Below are 19,909 nucleotides of genomic sequence, written 5' to 3' on the forward strand. Positions count from 1 at the left end.
AGACCCAATAGTTTCCATGGGCCTGCTGGGACCCAATAGTCTCCTTGGGCCTGCTGAGACCCAATAGTCTCCATGGGCCTGCTGAGACCCAATATTCTCCTTGGGCCTGATAAGACCCAATAGTCTCCATGGGCCTGATCAGACCCAATAGTCTCCTTGAGCCCGATCAGATCCAATAGTCTCCTTGAGCCTGATCAGTCCCAATAGTCTCCATGGGCCTGCTGGGACCCAATAGTCTCCTTGGGCCTGCTGAGACCCAATATTCTCCTTGGGCCTGATAAGACCCAATAGTCTCCATGAGCCTGTTCGGACCCAATAGTCTCCTTGAGCCTGATCAGACCCAAAAGTCTCCTTGGGCCTGATCAGACCCAATAGTCTCCATGAGCCTAATCAGACCCAATAGTTTCCATGAACCTAATCAGACCCAGTAGTCTCCATGTGCCTAATCAGACCCAATAGTTTCCATGGGCCTGCTCGGACCCAATAGTCTCCATGGGCCTAATCAGACCCAATAGTCTCCATGGGCCTAATCCGACCCAATAGTCTCCATGGGCCTGATCAGACCCATTAGTCTCCTTGAGCCTGCCGGACCCAATAGTTTCCATGGGCCTGATCAGACCCAATAGTCTGCTTGAGCCTGATCAGTCCCAGTAGTATCCATGGGCCAGCTTAGACCCAATAGTCTCCATGGGCCTGCTCAGACCAGTTCGTCTCCATGGGCCTGCTGGGACCCAATAGTCTATTTGAGCCTGATCAGACCCAATCGTCTCCATGGGCCTGCTGAGACCCAATAGTCTCCATGGGCCTGCTGAGACCCAATATTCTCCTTGGGCCTGATAAGACCCAATAGTCTCCATGGGCCTGATCAGACCCAATAGTCTCCTTGAGCCCGATCAGACCCAATAGTCTCCATGGGCCTGCTCAGACCAGTTCGTCTCCTTGGGCCTACTGAGACCCAATATTCTCCTTGGGCCTGATCAGACCCAATAGTCTCCTTGAGCCCGATCAGACCCAAAAGTCTCCTTGAGCCTGATCAGTCCCAGTAGTATCCATGGGCCAGCTTAGACCCAGTAGTCTCCTTGAGCCTGCTCAGACCAGTTCGTCTCCATGGGCCTGCTCAGACCAGTTAGTCTCCTTGAGCCTGTTCGGACCCAATAGTCTCCTTGAGCCTGATCAGACCCAAAAGTCTCCTTGGGCCTGATCAGACCCAATAGTCTCCATGAGCCTAATCAGACCCAATAGTTTCCATGAACCTAATCAGACCCAGTAGTCTCCATGAGCCTAATCAGACCCAATAGTTTCCATGGGCCTGCTCGGACCCAATAGTCTCCATGGGCCTAATCAGACCCAATAGTCTCCATGAGCCTAATCAGACCCAATAGTTTCCATGAACCTAATCAGACCCAGTAGTCTCCATGACCCTAATCAGACCCAATAGTTTCCATGGGCCTGCTGGGACCCAATAGTCTCCTTGGGCCTGCTGAGACCCAATAGTCTCCATGGGCCTGCTGAGACCCAATAGTCTCCATGGGCCTGATAAGACCCAATAGTCTCCATGGACCTGATCAGACCCAATAGTCTCCTTGAGCCCGATCAGATCCAATAGTCTCCTTGAGCCTGATCAGTCCCAATAGTCTCCATGGGCCTGCTCGGACCCAATAGTCTCCATGGGCCTAATCAGCCCAAATAGTCTCCATGAGCCTAATCAGACCCAATAGTCTCCATGAGCCTAATGAGACCCAATAGTCTCCATGAGCCTAATCAGACCCAATAGTCTCCATGGGCCTGATCTGACCCAATAGTCTCCTTGAGCCTGATCAGTCCCAGTAGTATCCATGGGCCAGCTTAGACCCAACAGTCTCCATGGGCATGCTAAGACCAGTCCGTCTCCATGGGCCTGCTCAGACCAGTCCGTCTCCATGGGCCTGCTCAGACCAGTCCGTCTCCATGGGCCTGCTCAAGCCAGTTCGTCTCCATGGGCCTGCTCGGACCCAATAGTCTCCATGGGCCTGCTTAGACCCAATAGTCTCCTTGAGTCTGATCAGACCCAGTAGTCTCCATGGGCCTGCTGAGACCAAATCGTCTCCATGGGACTGCGCAGACCAGTTAGTCTCCTTGGGCCTGCTGAGACCAAATCGTCTCCATGGGCCTGCTCAGACCAGTTAGTCTCCATGGGCCTGCTGGGACCCAATAGTCTCCTTGGGCCTACTGAGACCCAATATTCTCCTTGGGCCTGATAAGACCCAATAGTCTCCATGGGCCTGCTGGGACCCAATAGTCTCCTTGGGCCTACTGAGACCCAATATTCTCCTTGGGCCTGATAAGACCCAATAGTCTCCATGAGCCTGTTCGGACCCAATAGTCTCCTTGAGCCTGATCAGACCCAAAAGTCTCCTTGGGCCTGATCAGACCCAATAGTCTCCATGAGCCTAATCAGACCCAATAGTTTCCATGAACCTAATCAGACCCAGTAGTCTCCATGAGCCTAATCAGACCCAATAGTTTCCATGGGCCTGCTCGGACCCAATAGTCTCCATGGGCCTAATCAGACCCAATAGTCTCCATGGGCCTAATCCGACCCAATAGTCTCCATGGGCCTGATCAGACCCATTAGTCTCCTTGAGCCTGCCGGACCCAATAGTTTCCATGGGCCTGATCAGACCCAATAGTCTGCTTGAGCCTGATCAGTCCCAGTAGTATCCATGGGCCAGCTTAGACCCAATAGTCTCCATGGGCCTGCTCAGACCAGTTCGTCTCCATGGGCCTGCTGAGACCCAATAGTCTCCATGGGCCTGCTGAGACCCAATATTCTCCTTGGGCCTGATAAGACCCAATAGTCTCCATGGGCCTGATCAGACCCAATAGTCTCCTTGAGCCCGATCAGATCCAATAGTCTCCTTGAGCCTGATCAGTCCCAATAGTCTCCATGGGCCTGCTGGGACCCAATAGTCTCCTTGGGCCTGCTGAGACCCAATATTCTCCTTGGGCCTGATAAGACCCAATAGTCTCCATGAGCCTGTTCGGACCCAATAGTCTCCTTGAGCCTGATCAGACCCAAAAGTCTCCTTGGGCCTGATCAGACCCAATAGTCTCCATGAGCCTAATCAGACCCAATAGTTTCCATGAACCTAATCAGACCCAGTAGTCTCCATGTGCCTAATCAGACCCAATAGTTTCCATGGGCCTGCTCGGACCCAATAGTCTCCATGGGCCTAATCAGACCCAATAGTCTCCATGGGCCTAATCCGACCCAATAGTCTCCATGGGCCTGATCAGACCCATTAGTCTCCTTGAGCCTGCCGGACCCAATAGTCTCCATGGGCCATCTTAGACCCAATAGTCTCCATGGGCCTGCTCAGACCAGTTCGTCTCCATGGGCCTGCTGGGACCCAATAGTCTATTTTAGCCTGATCAGACCCAATAGTCTCCATGGGCCTGCTGAGACCCAATAGTCTCCATGGGCCTGCTGAGACCCAATAGTCTCCATGGGCCTGCTGAGACCCAATATTCTCCTTGGGCCTGATAAGACCCAATAGTCTCCATGGGCCTGATCAGACCCAATAGTCTCCTTGAGCCCGATCAGACCCAATAGTCTCCATGGGCCTGCTCAGACCAGTTCGTCTCCTTGGGCCTACTGAGACCCAATATTCTCCTTGGGCCTGATCAGACCCAATAGTCTCCTTGAGCCCGATCAGACCCAATAGTCTCCTTGAGCCTGATCAGTCCCAGTAGTATCCATGGGCCAGCTTAGACCCAGTAGTCTCCTTGAGCCTGCTCAGACCAGTTCGTCTCCATGGGCCTGCTCAGACCAGTTAGTCTCCTTGAGCCTGTTCGGACCCAATAGTCTCCATGAGCCTGATCAGACCCAAAAGTCTCCTTGGGCCTGATCAGACCCAATAGTCTCCATGAGCCTAATCAGACCCAATAGTTTCCATGAACCTAATCAGACCCAATAGTTTCCATGAACCTAATCAGACCCAGTAGTCTCCATGAGCCTAATCAGACCCAATAGTTTCCATGGGCCTGCTCGTACCCAATAGTCTCCATGGGCCTAATCAGACCCAATAGTCTCCATGAGCCTAATCAGACCCAATAGTTTCCATGAACCTAATCAGACCCAGTAGTCTCCATGAGCCTAATCAGACCCAATAGTTTCCATGGGCCTGCTGGGACCCAATAGTCTCCTTGGGCCTGCTGAGACCCAATAGTCTCCATGGGCCTGCTGAGACCCAATATTCTCCTTGGGCCTGATAAGACCCAATAGTCTCCATGGGCCTGATCAGACCCAATAGTCTCCTTGAGCCCGATCAGATCCAATAGTCTCCTTGAGCCTGATCAGTCCCAATAGTCTCCATGGGCCTGCTGGGACCCAATAGTCTCCTTGGGCCTGCTGAGACCCAATATTCTCCTTGGGCCTGATAAGACCCAATAGTCTCCATGAGCCTGTTCGGACCCAATAGTCTCCTTGAGCCTGATCAGACCCAAAAGTCTCCTTGGGCCTGATCAGACCCAATAGTCTCCATGAGCCTAATCAGACCCAATAGTTTCCATGAACCTAATCAGACCCAGTAGTCTCCATGTGCCTAATCAGACCCAATAGTTTCCATGGGCCTGCTCGGACCCAATAGTCTCCATGGGCCTAATCAGACCCAATAGTCTCCATGGGCCTAATCCGACCCAATAGTCTCCATGGGCCTGATCAGACCCATTAGTCTCCTTGAGCCTGCCGGACCCAATAGTTTCCATGGGCCTGATCAGACCCAATAGTCTGCTTGAGCCTGATCAGTCCCAGTAGTATCCATGGGCCAGCTTAGACCCAATAGTCTCCATGGGCCTGCTCAGACCAGTTCGTCTCCATGGGCCTGCTGGGACCCAATAGTCTATTTGAGCCTGATCAGACCCAATCGTCTCCATGGGCCTGCTGAGACCCAATAGTCTCCATGGGCCTGCTGAGACCCAATATTCTCCTTGGGCCTGATAAGACCCAATAGTCTCCATGGGCCTGATCAGACCCAATAGTCTCCTTGAGCCCGATCAGACCCAATAGTCTCCATGGGCCTGCTCAGACCAGTTCGTCTCCTTGGGCCTACTGAGACCCAATATTCTCCTTGGGCCTGATCAGACCCAATAGTCTCCTTGAGCCCGATCAGACCCAATAGTCTCCTTGAGCCTGATCAGTCCCAGTAGTATCCATGGGCCAGCTTAGACCCAGTAGTCTCCTTGAGCCTGCTCAGACCAGTTCGTCTCCATGGGCCTGCTCAGACCAGTTAGTCTCCTTGAGCCTGTTCGGACCCAATAGTCTCCTTGAGCCTGATCAGACCCAAAAGTCTCCTTGGGCCTGATCAGACCCAATAGTCTCCATGAGCCTAATCAGACCCAATAGTTTCCATGAACCTAATCAGACCCAGTAGTCTCCATGAGCCTAATCAGACCCAATAGTTTCCATGGGCCTGCTCGGACCCAATAGTCTCCATGGGCCTAATCAGACCCAATAGTCTCCATGAGCCTAATCAGACCCAATAGTTTCCATGAACCTAATCAGACCCAGTAGTCTCCATGACCCTAATCAGACCCAATAGTTTCCATGGGCCTGCTGGGACCCAATTGTCTCCTTGGGCCTGCTGAGACCCAATAGTCTCCATGGGCCTGCTGAGACCCAATAGTCTCCATGGGCCTGATAAGACCCAATAGTCTCCATGGGCCTGATCAGACCCAATAGTCTGCTTGAGCCCGATCAGATCCAATAGTCTCCTTGAGCCTGATCAGTCCCAATAGTCTCCATGAGCCTAATCAGACCCAATAGTTTCCATGAACCTAATCAGACCCAGTAGTCTCCATGACCCTAATCAGACCCAATAGTTTCCATGGGCCTGCTGGGACCCAATTGTCTCCTTGGGCCTGCTGAGACCCAATAGTCTCCATGGGCCTGCTGAGACCCAATAGTCTCCATGGGCCTGATAAGACCCAATAGTCTCCATGGGCCTGATCAGACCCAATAGTCTCCTTGAGCCCGATCAGATCCAATAGTCTCCTTGAGCCTGATCAGTCCCAATAGTCTCCATGGGCCTGCTGGGACCCAATAGTCTCCTTGGGCCTGCTGAGACCCAATATTCTCCTTGGGCCTGATAAGACCCAATAGTCTCCATGAGCCTGTTCGGACCCAATAGTCTCCTTGAGCCTGATCAGACCCAAAAGTCTCCTTGGGCCTGATCAGACCCAATAGTCTCCATGAGCCTAATCAGACCCAATAGTTTCCATGAACCTAATCAGACCCAGTAGTCTCCATGTGCCTAATCAGACCCAATAGTTTCCATGGGCCTGCTCGGACCCAATAGTCTCCATGGGCCTAATCAGACCCAATAGTCTCCATGGGCCTAATCCGACCCAATAGTCTCCATGGGCCTGATCAGACCCATTAGTCTCCTTGAGCCTGCCGGACCTAATAGTTTCCATGGGCCTGATCAGACCCAATAGTCTGCTTGAGCCTGATCAGTCCCAGTAGTATCCATGGGCCATCTTAGACCCAATAGTCTCCATGGGCCTGCTCAGACCAGTTCGTCTCCATGGGCCTGCTGGGACCCAATAGTCTATTTGAGCCTGATCAGACCCAATAGTCTCCATGGGCCTGCTGAGACCCAATAGTCTCCATGGGCCTGCTGAGACCCAATATTCTCCTTGGGCCTGATAAGACCCAATATTCTCCTTGGGCCTGATAAGACCCAATAGTCTCCATGGGCCTGATCAGACCCAAAAGTCTCCTTGAGCCCGATCAGACCCAATAGTCTCCATGGGCCTGCTCAGACCAGTTCGTCTCCTTGGGCCTACTGAGACCCAATATTCTCCTTGGGCCTGATCAGACCCAATAGTCTCCTTGAGCCCGATCAGACCCAATAGTCTCCTTGAGCCTGATCAGTCCCAGTAGTATCCATGGGCCAGCTTAGACCCAGTAGTCTCCTTGAGCCTGCTCAGACCAGTTCGTCTCCATGGGCCTGCTCAGACCAGTTAGTCTCCTTGAGCCTGTTCGGACCCAATAGTCTCCTTGAGCCTGATCAGACCCAAAAGTCTCCTTGGGCCTGATAAGACCCAATAGTCTCCATGAGCCTGTTCGGACCCAATAGTCTCCTTGAGCCTGATCCGACCCAAAAGTCTCCTTGGGCCTGATCAGACCCAATAGTCTCCATGAGCCTAATCAGACCCAATAGTTTCCATGAACCTAATCAGACCCAGTAGTCTCCATGTGCCTAATCAGACCCAATAGTTTCCCTGGGCCTGCTCGGACCCAATAGTCTCCATGGGCCTAATCAGACCCAATAGTTTCCATGGGCCTGCTCGGACCCAATAGTCTCCATGGGCCTAATCAGACCCAATAGTCTCCATGGGCCTGATCAGACCCATTAGTCTCCTTGAGCCTGCCGGACCCAATAGTTTCCATGGGCCTGATCAGACCCAATAGTCTGCTTGAGCCTGATCAGTCCCAGTAGTATCCATGGGCCAGCTTAGACCCAATAGTCTCCATGGGCCTGCTCAGACCAGTTCGTCTCCATGGGCCTGCTGAGACCCAATAGTCTCCATGGGCCTGCTGAGACCCAATATTCTCCATGGGCCTGATAAGACCCAATAGTCTCCATGGGCCTGATCAGACCCAATAGTCTCCTTGAGCCCGATCAGATCCAATAGGCTCCTTGAGCCTGATCAGTCCCAGTAGTATCCATGGGCCAGCTTAGACCCAATAGTCTCCATGGGCCTGCTCAGACCAGTTCGTCTCCTTGGGCCTACTGAGACCCAATATTCTCCTTGGGCCTGATCAGACCCAATAGTCTCCTTGAGCCCGATCAGACCCAATAGTCTCCTTGAGCCTGATCAGTCCCAGTAGTATCCATGGGCCAGCTTAGACCCAGTAGTCTCCTTGAGCCTGCTCAGACCAGTTCGTCTCCATGGGCCTGCTCAGACTAGTTAGTCTCCTTGAGCCTGTTCGGACCCAATAGTCTCCTTGAGCCTGATCAGACCCAAAAGTCTCCTTGGGCCTGATCAGACCCAATAGTCTCCATGAGCCTAATCAGACCCAATAGTTTCCATGAACCTAATTAGACCCAGTAGTCTCCATGAGCCTAATCAGACCCAATAGTTTCCATGAACCTAATCAGACCCAGTAGTCTCCATGAGCCTAATCAGACCCAATAGTTTCCATGAACCTAATCAGACCCAGTAGTCTCCATGAGCCTAATCAGACCCAATAGTTTCCATGGGCCTAATCAGACCCAATAGTCTCCATGGGCCTGATCCGACCCAGTAGTCTCCATGAGCCTAATCAGACCCAATAGTTTCCATGAACCTAATCAGACCCAGTAGTCTCCATGGGCCTAATCCGACCCAATAGTTTCCATGAGCCTAATCAGACCCAATAGTTTCCATGAACCTAATCAGACCCAGTAGTCTCCATGAGCCTAATCAGACCCAATAGTTTCCATGAACCTAATCAGACCCAGTAGTCTCCATGAGCCTAATCAGACCCAATAGTCTCCATGGGCCTAATCAGACCCAATAGTCTCCATGGGCCTAATCCGACCCAATAGTCTCCATGGGCCTGATCAGACCCATTAGTCTCCTTTAGCCTGCCGGACCCAATAGTTTCCATGGGCCTGATCAGACCCAATAGTCTGCTTGAGCCTGATCAGTCCCAGTAGTATCCATGGGCCAGCTTAGACCCAATAGTCTCCATGAGCCTGATATGACCCAATAGTCTCCATGAGCCTGATATGACCCAATAGTCTCCATGAGCCTGATATGACCCAATAGTCTCCATGAGCCTGATATGACCCAATAGTCTCCATGAGCCTGATATGACCCAATAGTCTCCATGGGCCTGATCAGACCTAATAGTCTCCATGAGCCTAATCAGACCCCATGAGAATCTGTTTGAAGTGTATTTGGGAATTTCTGTCCATGTTGCGCTCTCGGAGTATTCGCCGTGATGCGACCACACAGGTGAGCAGACTTTGTCAGCACCACAGACGGAGTGAAGTGTGAAAAATCAACACCTGAAAATCAGACACAAATGTTAGTTTTTTTAAACTATGCCAGCCCATGAAACACTCGCTGTCCGCTGGAGTGTTTTCTTACTGTGCCGTTACCTTGACAACGCTGTACACATGACGGAAATGTGCACAGCTGAACCGGCAGAATCTACGTCATTATATTAAATTCCAAGTCGTGCCGCAGCTTAAAACGGATCGCTGCTCTGCACAAGTTCCGCCAGCGTCATTTGATCTGGACTTCGGGGGTAAAGGTAACGTTTTCCTTCCAGAGGGTTTTTCGTGGCGAATGATTCTCCGTTGAAGTTTGGAACGTGACTTCCCGGCAAGCTGAGTCATGACACATGCGTCATAGCAACGCTGCGATGATGTCATCAGCAGGTTGATGATTCAGTTTCAGATTGTTGATGTTATTCGGGTGATTGAACATAGCGCATCGCAGAATGTTGCGTTCAGGTCAGAGGTCGTCACACTGTCTGGAGCTGATCAATACACGTTTATGATGATGAATCGATCAGTTTGGAGATGATTGATGAAGTTGATCTTTTATCTTTGCAGTGTGACGTTGGCACCACTGGACAGAAGTCCATCTCCCGGATCATCGACTACTTGGAGCACTGCTAGAGATCTCACACACACACACACACACACACACACCTTCATCCTCCTCTTCATCCAGTTAAAGGAATCTTCCAGGTTTTTCTTCATCAGACTTTGAAGTTTCAAGCTGATGAACGTTGACTTGTTTCTCAGGATGAAGTTTCGCCTGCATCCAGTTTATTTATTTGTTTTCCTTCTTTTATTTTCGTTTGTTTCGTCTCCTGTGGGAAGAAACGATGCAGTGCTTCCGCTGTCATGAAGGCGAGTTGTTAGGCGTTTACTGCTGGGACCTCTTATTGATCTTTTCTGGGCCTGGAGCCCAGATGCGGGTCCAGAACTGCAGAAGGTGTGAAGCTCAGAGGACATTTTCTCCAATGTCAGAGAAACATGAGTGTTTCTGTCCTTCCAGCGACCGCAGAGTCCGATTTCTCGTTCGACCTCGTTCACGCTGATCTGGAAGTCCAGTCGGTGTGTGCCTCTGTTGAACTGGGCCATCCAGATGGCAGAATTTCTAAACTGCCCAGCTTACAATCACAGAAGATGAACGCAAGATTTGGAAGGTGTGGTTCATCCGCTGTTAAGAGTCTGGGTTTCCATGGTAACGAGGCTGTTTGTTGGTACGAAGCAGGACAGAGGTAAATCTGGTTTATCCAGCAGCAAACAGTCCAAACTTCTCCGTTATAAAAGAGACGCGTTAAGATCCAGCGACTGAGTGGAGGGGACGGATTTATTATTATTATAGATGATGACAAACACTGTCGAAGAAAAGTCCTTTAATTTTTCAGTTTTTTTCCTTCTTTTAAAAGGTTTTTTTTTTTCTACAGTCGTTTTGTCATGGTCAAACCCCCCCCCCACAAAACACACACACTCCTTGACAACGTTTACAAGAGCTTTATTAACAGATGTCTGCGAGAATGATTAGAAAAGCTTTTTGTACATAGTTCCTGTAAATATCTGGATTTCCTCTGTAGGAAGGGGGGGGGGGATTTTAGACAGTAGACTCTACTTTTCTGAATCTGACTCTATTTTTCATTTTCTAAAGCCTTTTTGTCGCGGCTGTTTGTGTTGCTCTGGCCCCTGCAGGAACTTTGGACCCCCCTGCAGACGTCTCTTTGCTTACTTGTACAGAAGTTTAAAATAATAAAAGTTGCTACTTTCAGTAATTTTTGAATCTCATTTTTTTCATCCAAAAAAAATGCTGAAAACGTTTGTCTTTGTTCCAGTTGGAAGTCCAGCTGCTGTCCATGAAGCCACTTTCACACCTAAAACTTTCTGAAACCTTTTGTGGGAAAAACCCAAGAAGCGAATTCAGACACATTTTTACTTTATTTGATCAAATAATTAAAGAGAACAAAAGTCAATATTTTAAAAGTTTATGTCTTCAGATGTCGCTCGGGCGCGCGCTGCTGCCTGTCCTGTGCCCCTCCGCGCGCTCCGGGTCTCTGGGTGTCCCCAGCGGGAGCCGCTGCGTCCTCGCGCGCGCCCTCTTGGAGCAGCTCGCTGAGCGTTGCGATGTAAATCTGCGCCATCTGGAGCGTTTCCGACTTGGAGAGCTTCTTGTCGCTCTCCAGGTTGGGGATGACGCTCCGCAGCCGGTCGAAGGCGACATTCAGCCCCAGCATCCTCCTCCGCTCCCGGGCGTTTGCGGCGAGGCGTCGCCGTCTTTGCGCCCGCTCCAGAGCGCACTTGTCCGGCTGGAGGTAGTGCAGCGCGCCGCCGGCGGGGCCCAGTCGGAGCTCCACGATGGCGCACGGAGGGTCGCGGCTGTCTCTGGTGCGCTCTGTCACATGTGGCGCCTGCGCTGTGCCGCGCTGCAGCAGCGCGCGGATGTCCGCGCGGAGAGCGTCGGGGGCCCCGGGGCCGACCCCTCCCTCGGTGGACGCCGACAACAGGCTTTTACGCGGCGGCATCGCTGGAGCTCTTCCTCAGCAGCTTCACACTCCTCATCTGTGAGGGGGGAATTTATGGACCGAGAGCCACGAGGAAGCTTTGTCGGGGGCGTGGAGAGGGTCGTCCATCCATCCATCAGGGTCGCGGGGGGGCTGGAGCCTTTCCCAGCTGCCATGAGAAGCAGTAAACACCCTGGATGGGACCTGGAGAAGGTCGTGTGCTGCTCAGTGATCAGAGCCAAAATCTCTGCAGGAGATCCATTTAGCAAGTTCATCAAAACGGGATTAGAAGCTTCGGGGGGGGGGGGGGGGGGGGCCTTAAAGTTCAGCGGGATAAACAATCTGTTTATTATTTATGAATTAACTTTATTTCCCACTTTGACTTTAACACATTTGTCTTTCTTTTAAAGCGGATGAAAACATTAAACTTGACAGTCAAATAGAATAAATGATCAAAATAAAATCTAAATAAAAACCTAACCTTCCCTGAGAAAAGAAAAATATATCTAAACATGGTCATTCTCCAAACCTAAGTCTGTATTTATGGATTTAACATTTAGTGAACATTACAGGGTTGTACATGTGAAGTTCTGTTATGTTGAACTGTTTAAATTTGATCTGATTGGTGGAAAATGTTTCTTCCATGAATCTCAACCATGTTTTGTTTTTCTTCAGACATTTGAGGATTTTTTTTTCTGAGCTGCTGAGGATGAAACCATCTTCATCTCTGCTGTCTGCCAGATTTCCTGCACATGCTCCGTTGAATTCTCACAATGGGAATTGACGACGATGTCGCCAACAAAACTAAATCATCAAATGTTTTTACAAGTTAAACAATGATAGTTTCTTCCATGAAGCTCCGGATGTTTTATGCTGGTGAAGGTCTGGACTGCAGCAGACCAGTTCTCCTGGTCCACCATGCTGCTGTGATGATGCAGGATGTGGTTGATCTCCGTCTTGCTGAGATCTGCCAGACGTTGCCTGGATGGGAGCAGATGTTTCAGCATTGATGGAGCTTCCCAGATGTGGAAGCTGCCCACGCCATCGGCACTAATGCAACCCCATCCCATCAGAGATGCAGGCTGATAACAAGCTGGATGCTCCCTCTCCTCTTTAGTCTGCAGGACACGCCATCCATGCTGTCCACAAACTATTCCACATCTTCATCCAGGTTTCCACTCAGAACATTTTAAATGAGCTTTGGTCCAGAGAAGACGGCGTGTTTCTGGATCCTCTTCACATATGATGGAGCTTTAACCTGCATGAACTGGGTTCACACTGGTTTCTGGAAGCTTCCTGAGTCCATGCACTGGTTTCCAGTAGAGAATCATGTTATAATGCAGAAGATCACCAGCATCCAGCTTTGTCCCCAACATACAGAGACTCCTGGTTCTGTAGATTTTCTACACTGCAAGTTTTTAGATCCAGTTTGTCTTAGATTGGCGAAATTCTGTCCATTTTTCCATCTGAGAGACTCTGAAATGCTCCTTTTATACCCAGCTGCTGTCGACTCTGCATTTCTGCTGCAGTTGTGACACTTTAAAGCTCATCAGATTGTCTTGTTTTCAAGGTTCATTAAAAGAGTTTTGGCATCGCGCTGCGGCAGCATGATGATGACTGACAGGAAGTGGAATCCTGCTGGATGGACTCTGATGGGATTTAGCAGCGTGGCCTCGGTCCAGTGCCAGCTCTGGGCCGGGCCAGGTCTTCCCAGACTCCACAGCGTGGTGCCGAGCTGACACACACAGAGCATAATGGTCTCCTTCTGGCCTCCGGGTTCAGGTCTTTTCTCTCGGCAGATCTGGAGCACGTGGGGAGGTTTGGCTTCACGGCTCAGATGACAGTTGTTGGCACGCTCCGCTTCATTAAAGCCAGTGAAACGGCTCATTGCAGCCCGCGCGCGGATACGGGCCGCAGATCAAACCCGGCGCGCGCCAGGTTTGAGGCTGGAACCTGAATCAGCTGAGAACCTGCAGGATTACGCTGAGATGCATCAGAGTGACGGAGGAGGTTTGCTGCTTTATGAAAGCTAATGAAACGGCTGACTGAGGACGGTCACGCGCTGCAGATCAAACTGCTGCTGATGCTTGTTTTCCATCCAGCTTGCGCTGCAGGCCTCAGTATCTCTCACCACACCACATCAATGACACCAATGTTCCACCTATTGGTGACCAGTCAGCTGAAGCTCATTTTATTGACTCCATTCAAATTGAAAAAACTTTATTTGTCCCGGAGGGGCCATCGGTGACACACAGAAGAAACAAGCAACTAAAGTTGAAGGCTTCAGAAAACTAGAAAATCCTGGTAAGACGTCAGACCTGCATCTGGCAGCAGATGTTCTGGTTCAACATCCATCTGATATGGATCCATTATCATATTCCTAAACCATTTTTTAATGAATCCCATGCTCTGCTACCTTGTGGTGTTTGTTGCATGTTTGTTCTCTTACAGTGAATAAAAGTTGGATGGTAGTGTCCCATATGTTGTTCCTTTTCTGGTTGGTAGTATCCAGGGCGTTATTCCTGTTTTGGGTGGTAGTATCCTAAATGTTGTTCCCATTTTGCATGTTAGTATCCCAAGTGTTGTTCCTGATCTGGATAGTAGTATCCCGAACTATGTTCTTCATCTGGATGGTAGTATCCAATATGTTGTTCCTGTTCTGATGGTATTATCCAGGACATCGTTCCTGTTCTAGATGGTAGTATCCAATATGTTGTTCCTGTTCTGATGGTATTATCCAGGACTTTGCTCCTGGACTGGATGGTAGTATCCTGAACGTTGTTCTTTGTCTGGATGGTAGTATCCAGGACATCGTTCCTGTTCTAGATGGTAGTATCCAATATGTTGTTCTATGTCTTGAATGTAGTATCCCGAACATTGTTCCTGATCTGGATATTATTACGCAGGAAGTTTTTGCTGTTCTGGATGGTAGTATCCACAACATTGTTGCTCATCTGGATGGTAGTATCCCAAATGTTGTTCCTGTTCTGGTTGGTAGTATCTAGGACGTTTTTCCTGGTCAAGATGGTAGTATCCAAGATGTTGTTTCTGGACTTGGTGGTAGGATCCAAAGTGTTGTTCCTGGTCTCGATGGTTGTTTCCAGGACGTTGTTCCTGTTCTGATGGAAGTATCCCGAACATTGTTCCTGGTCTGGATGGTAGTATCAAGAATGTTGTTCTTGTTCTGGATGGTAGTATCCTGAATCTTGTTCACATTCTGTGTGGTAGTATCTCTAATGTTTTTCCAATTCTGGATGGTATTATCCCAAATGTTTTGAGAGAGGAAGGCCGCCTGAATCCAAACAGATTCATCTTCAAACATCAAATAGGCCTTAAGAGTGATGAGGTTTCAGTCGAGCACGACGGGATCTCAACCCACCTGTGGGTTTATCTGGTGAGAAGTATATTTTTCCAAATTATGATCTGATTGAAAGTATTTTTGATATAATATTGTAGACTGAGTGATTCTCATTGCTAATCAAACTGAAACAGTTTGTTTATAAAATTGTCGACTGTTTTCATAATAATGGTGGTTGCGCTCCTTTTCCCCAGGACTGACTTTGACAATAAATAAAAAAAATAAAGCAAAAATAAAACAAAATTCGAGACACAGACTCTACAAAATCAGGTTACTAAACGAAGTCCTGTGAGTAGAAATGACTGACTATTCTGACATAGCAGAAATATAAGACCAGGTGACGATGGGGACTACAGGGGGAAAGGAGGAGCAACCTAAACCAGATTCTATCATGGTGTTTATAAAGCAGAAATATGATGAAGATGTAAGTCAATTTTTAATGTTCTGCTGTGAAGAATGTGGGTTTCCAGAAGGAAGCTTTATAAGCATGTATCAGATGAAAAAGTTGGAACAAAAAAAAAAAATGAATGTGCGGGTTTGTTCACTCTCCATAAGAGGAATTAAAAATAGAGGTCTGACCTGCTATTCTCTGGAGAGTTTTGTGGAAATATTGTAGGATATATATTTTTTTTGTGACTCTTTTCATTGGTGAATTAAAACTGTGTGATTGGCCGGCTTGGTTGACATCACAGGGCCATAGCGGCCATTCACACAGAAATCAGTGTGTGTGTAAGTTTGCTTATATGATGGCAAGTCCCGTGGAAGATCTGCAAATGGTAAAGTGGTTGTAGGATCCACATATCTGTTGTACCTAGCATCATAATTACCGTATTGACCTGAATTTAGGACGACCCTGTTTTTAAGACGACCACCCCCTTTCTCAAACTAATCTTCAGAAAAAGACTGATAATTAAAATTTCTTTGTTTAAGGGAACTATTTATTATTGAAATGATGAGGAAAATCATTGAAAAATAGATTACTCTCATTTTTGGCTATAAAGGCATTCACTAAGATTTGCATGTGCTATACCAAATGTGTAAAGAAACAACTCACATAGCATTTAAGAAATTTAACACCAGCAGTTCATTGACTAACAGTGAGATCAAATTGCCAAGCAGTTTGACAAAGAAAAAACAGAAAAGACAATATTGCATTTTTAAACATAAAATACACTGTAATGAAACATTTCAAATAAAAGTATTGCAATGCCGCAACTGGAATGTAAACGTCATAATGTTGGTAATAAAAATCTTAAAAGTTTGCATGAAGCTTTCACTCACAGAGGTCCTCTGCCTCGCTGTGCTCACTGTCACTCTGCAGTCCCATCTCCTCCCACAGAACGTCATCCTCGCTACCATCCAATGCATTTGATATGCAGCACTTTTTAAATCCACTGATGATGCTCTCTGGTGTTACTTCATCCCATGCCTGGAGGATCTATTCACAAAGTCAACTGACAGCTGGCTTCTGAATTTTTCCTGATGGTGTGAGTGCATGATCACCGTCCAGGAGCCACTTGGTGTACTTCTTGCGCAGATTATTCTTGAAAGGCTTGTTGACCACTACGTCCAACACCTGTAGCTGGCTCGTCATCCCCCCTGGTATGATGACCAAGTCGCCGTTCATCTTCCTTACCTGAGTTTTGACAGCATCAGTCAGATGTCCGCAGAATGCGTCCATAATGAGCATGTTTCTCTATTTTCTGAGAGCCCCGCGCCGTGTCCCTCACACCACTTTCAGCCAGTCTACCACAAGTTCACTCTCCATCCAGCCCTTTTCCTGGGCGTGTACAACAATGCCAGCTGGCATCTTCTCCTTCGGCACCGTTTTGCGTTTTAAAATTACATATGGGGGTAACTTTGTCCCGTCTGCCAGGCACGCCAACATGATGGTGACCCGATTCTTTTCGTTTCCGGTTGATTTCACAATAACGGATTTCTCGCCTTTTTTTGTGCACGGTCACAGGTGTTGGCATGTCAAAAAACACGGGGGTTTGATCAGCGTTGCCAATCTGATCAAGGGGATATGAATGTTTTTTCCTCAAGCCAATGACATATCTTTGAAAAGACTGCAGCTTCTCTCCGAAGTCTTGACGGCAGATGCTGGGCAAGGCTGGTTTTGCGCCCTAATGCGAGGCCGTTACGGCGCATCATCCTTCTGCACCAACCCAGGCTAGCTTTAAACTCGGTGGTTGGTATGTTTAACTCCTTTGAAATTTCCAAAGCTTTCAGTTGGATAACAGCTCTGGTAATGGGCCTACCTTCGTTACATTTCTCAGAAACAAACTCGCATACTCTCCTGTCAATCTCTTGGAAGCGCCCAGTTTGAGGACCACGATAAGCTTTTCTCTTACTGTTAGCATTTTTCAGACGGTCTTTTTGAATGCGCCATCTTCGTACCCTACACTCTGTAATTCCATATTTCTTGGCTGCTTGACAGTTGTTTGACACCTCTGCTGCATTGATCACCATTATCTTGAAATTGGTGTCATAACTGCCTCAGCTGCCTCTTTACTTGTCCCACTTTTGATCCGCTTTGCTCTGGACAGTCACCGTGTCTCTCCGTTTTTCATCACTTTTTCTTTTAAGCAAAGTCGCTGACGCTGGGTTCACAAAAATGTGGCGCCCTCTGCTGTTGCAGTTGCGTAGTGAGCCCAGACAACTGTTGGCGTGTGTACATAGTTAGACCCCGGTGTAAATAAGACGACCCCACATTTTCAACGTTATTTTTAATAAAAGAAAAATCCTCGTCCTATATTCGGGTCAATACGGTATATACACACATTGCTGTCCACACTTACTACTGATTCAGCAAATTTTCTCAAGTCAGTGTCTAAGAACAAGAATATATATATATTCAAGATTGAAAATCAGATCATGGCATTTCTCCAAAAGATGACAGTAACGCCTGGTTCAGGCAGACTCTGTTAGATGTGACAGAACGTGCCTGGATGGACCAGGAAAGAAAATAGAGATTATTATCTCCCTCTAACAGTTTAGTGAAGAGGAGGTTAGAGATTCAATGACAAATATGTATTATTGCAGAGTTTAGCAAATTGTAAAACCTTTAGAAAGAACTGTTGGAAGCAGAGGACGAGTTCAGAGCACATCTAACATGTTTACATGTATTTTACAAACTACTGATCAGTGCAGGTGGAGGAGATCAGGAGAAGGTTGGATGAGGAAGGCAGAGCAAAGGAAAGGAAAACATGAGAGAGCGAGGTGAGGAAGAAGACGGCGTTCATTAAAGGCCTTATGCTCACTGAAGGGGATGATGTAAGTAGTGTGTGTAGACAGGAACAAGCAGAAAAATCCTGTGTAAAATAGCTATTTATGCTGTTCTTCCTAAAGCTTTTGTATCAACATAAAAGCCACTCTTTGTATGAATGCGGATCCCTTTTCCTAGAGGAATCACAATTCTATCATCTGAGAAGATTTTTAAGTGTAAGAACACATTGGAAGAAGTAAAGAATAAACCAAAAGATGAGGGACGTGATGTGTGGCGTTGGGAGCTGATTCTGTTGGGTTGGTGTGCGTTGCGTGGACTGGATGGGCTTCTGTTTAATCCCTTTCAGACATTAAATGGTGACTTTTGTTTCTTTCAGATTACAGTTATTTTGTGCTTGTTAAATACCCAGCTTAAAGATGAGCTAAAAAATAAGCGTAATGTTAGAGGGAAAAATGGTAACACTTTATAATAAGGTTCTGTTGTAAGTCATTTGTAAGAAATTATTTAATGATTAACTAATCATTAATAAGGCTTTACAATTAATTAATAAATCATTAGAACATAATATGGTAATATTTAATGTGTGTTTAGTAGATTAACTTTAAATCATTTACAAATGATTATATAATGATAAACTAATCATTTACAAAACATGACAATATATGCATGAATGATTAGTAAAAAGTATATTACTGATTTAATAATTCATTTGTATCTGTAGTAGTAAGTGTAGTCATAACTAGTCAGCTGATCTGTAAAAAGGCACAAAATGCAAATATGTGAACTGAGGTTCTGTTGTAAGTCATTTGTAAGAAATTATTTAATAATGAACTAATCATTAATAAAACTTTACAATGTATTAAAAAATCATTAGAACATATTAGGGTCATATTTAATGTGTGTTTAGTAGATTAACTCCAAATCATTTACAAATGACTATATGATAAACTAATCATTTACAAAACATGATGACATATTCATGAATGATTAGTAAATAATATACTACTGATTTAATAATTCATTTGTATCTGTACTTTTAAATAAAGTAGTTTGTAGAAAGCTGATCTGTAAAAAGCACAAAATGCAAGTATGTGAACTGGTGTTATGTTCCACAGATCCCACCAGGTGTGCACATCAAGTGTCACAGAATGTGTCAAGAACCACTCTAGTGAGCCCTACACACTAGTTCACATTAATAAATATTTAGAAGGTGTTATAGATTATGCGTAACTATATTAATAAATCATATTTAGATCTCTCTGCATCACCCAATCTAAAGTGTAACCAACTCATAATTTATTCATGTGTTTTTTAATGCTAGATATTTCTTACCTGTTACAAATGATCTGTAACCAATGTGCAAGAAACAGTGTACAATACCGGAAAATGATGCTGAAAGGTAGCATTTATTTAAACACAAATATAATAAAATAACATTTCTTCTGTAGACATACTAAAAAATTATACTCATGCTGCTTGCAATGGACAGGTTTGCAAAAATTAGTACAAAAAATAATTACAGGTATGTATATCAGAACTATACATAGAACATTGCCAAACTGGCACAGCACCCGACTCTTTTTCCCTCTCTTAGTAATGGGGAGAAGCTTTCCATTTTTTTCAAATTTTCGACCGTAGACAAAAGTGCAGGGTCATCGCTTAACACATCTGAACACTTCTGGATAAAGGTCTGCAGTTTCTGGCCTCTTGAGTTGCCTCGTAGGAGTTCTTCATACTTTGCTTGGGAAACTATTGCAAGTTCTGCAATGGCAGCACTGGCAACCACTATATTCCTGTCCAC

At 46.9% G+C, this 19,909-nt stretch overlaps 1 protein-coding gene across 2 annotated transcripts in view; it reads left to right on the forward strand.

Moving 5' to 3' along the window:
* LOC306771296 (wings apart-like protein homolog) overlaps positions 1–19,909 on the forward strand; it is a 102,136-nt gene that overhangs the window by 64,375 nt on the left and 17,852 nt on the right. Inside the window, exon 20 of one of the 2 annotated variants that reach the window (XM_079260444.1) lies at positions 9,591–10,491. The exons of the other annotated variant lie outside the window; for it this stretch is intronic. Coding sequence (XP_079116570.1) covers positions 9,591–9,656 — 66 coding nt within the window. The 3' untranslated portion in view covers positions 9,657–10,491. Of the gene's footprint in view, positions 1–9,590; positions 10,492–19,909 lie in introns of those variants that run through there. 2 annotated transcript variants of the gene reach the window in all.

This window comes from Telmatherina bonti (genome assembly GCF_933228915.1).
Source record: "Telmatherina bonti genome assembly, chromosome: 21".
Taxonomy (NCBI): Eukaryota; Metazoa; Chordata; class Actinopteri; order Atheriniformes; family Telmatherinidae; genus Telmatherina; species Telmatherina bonti.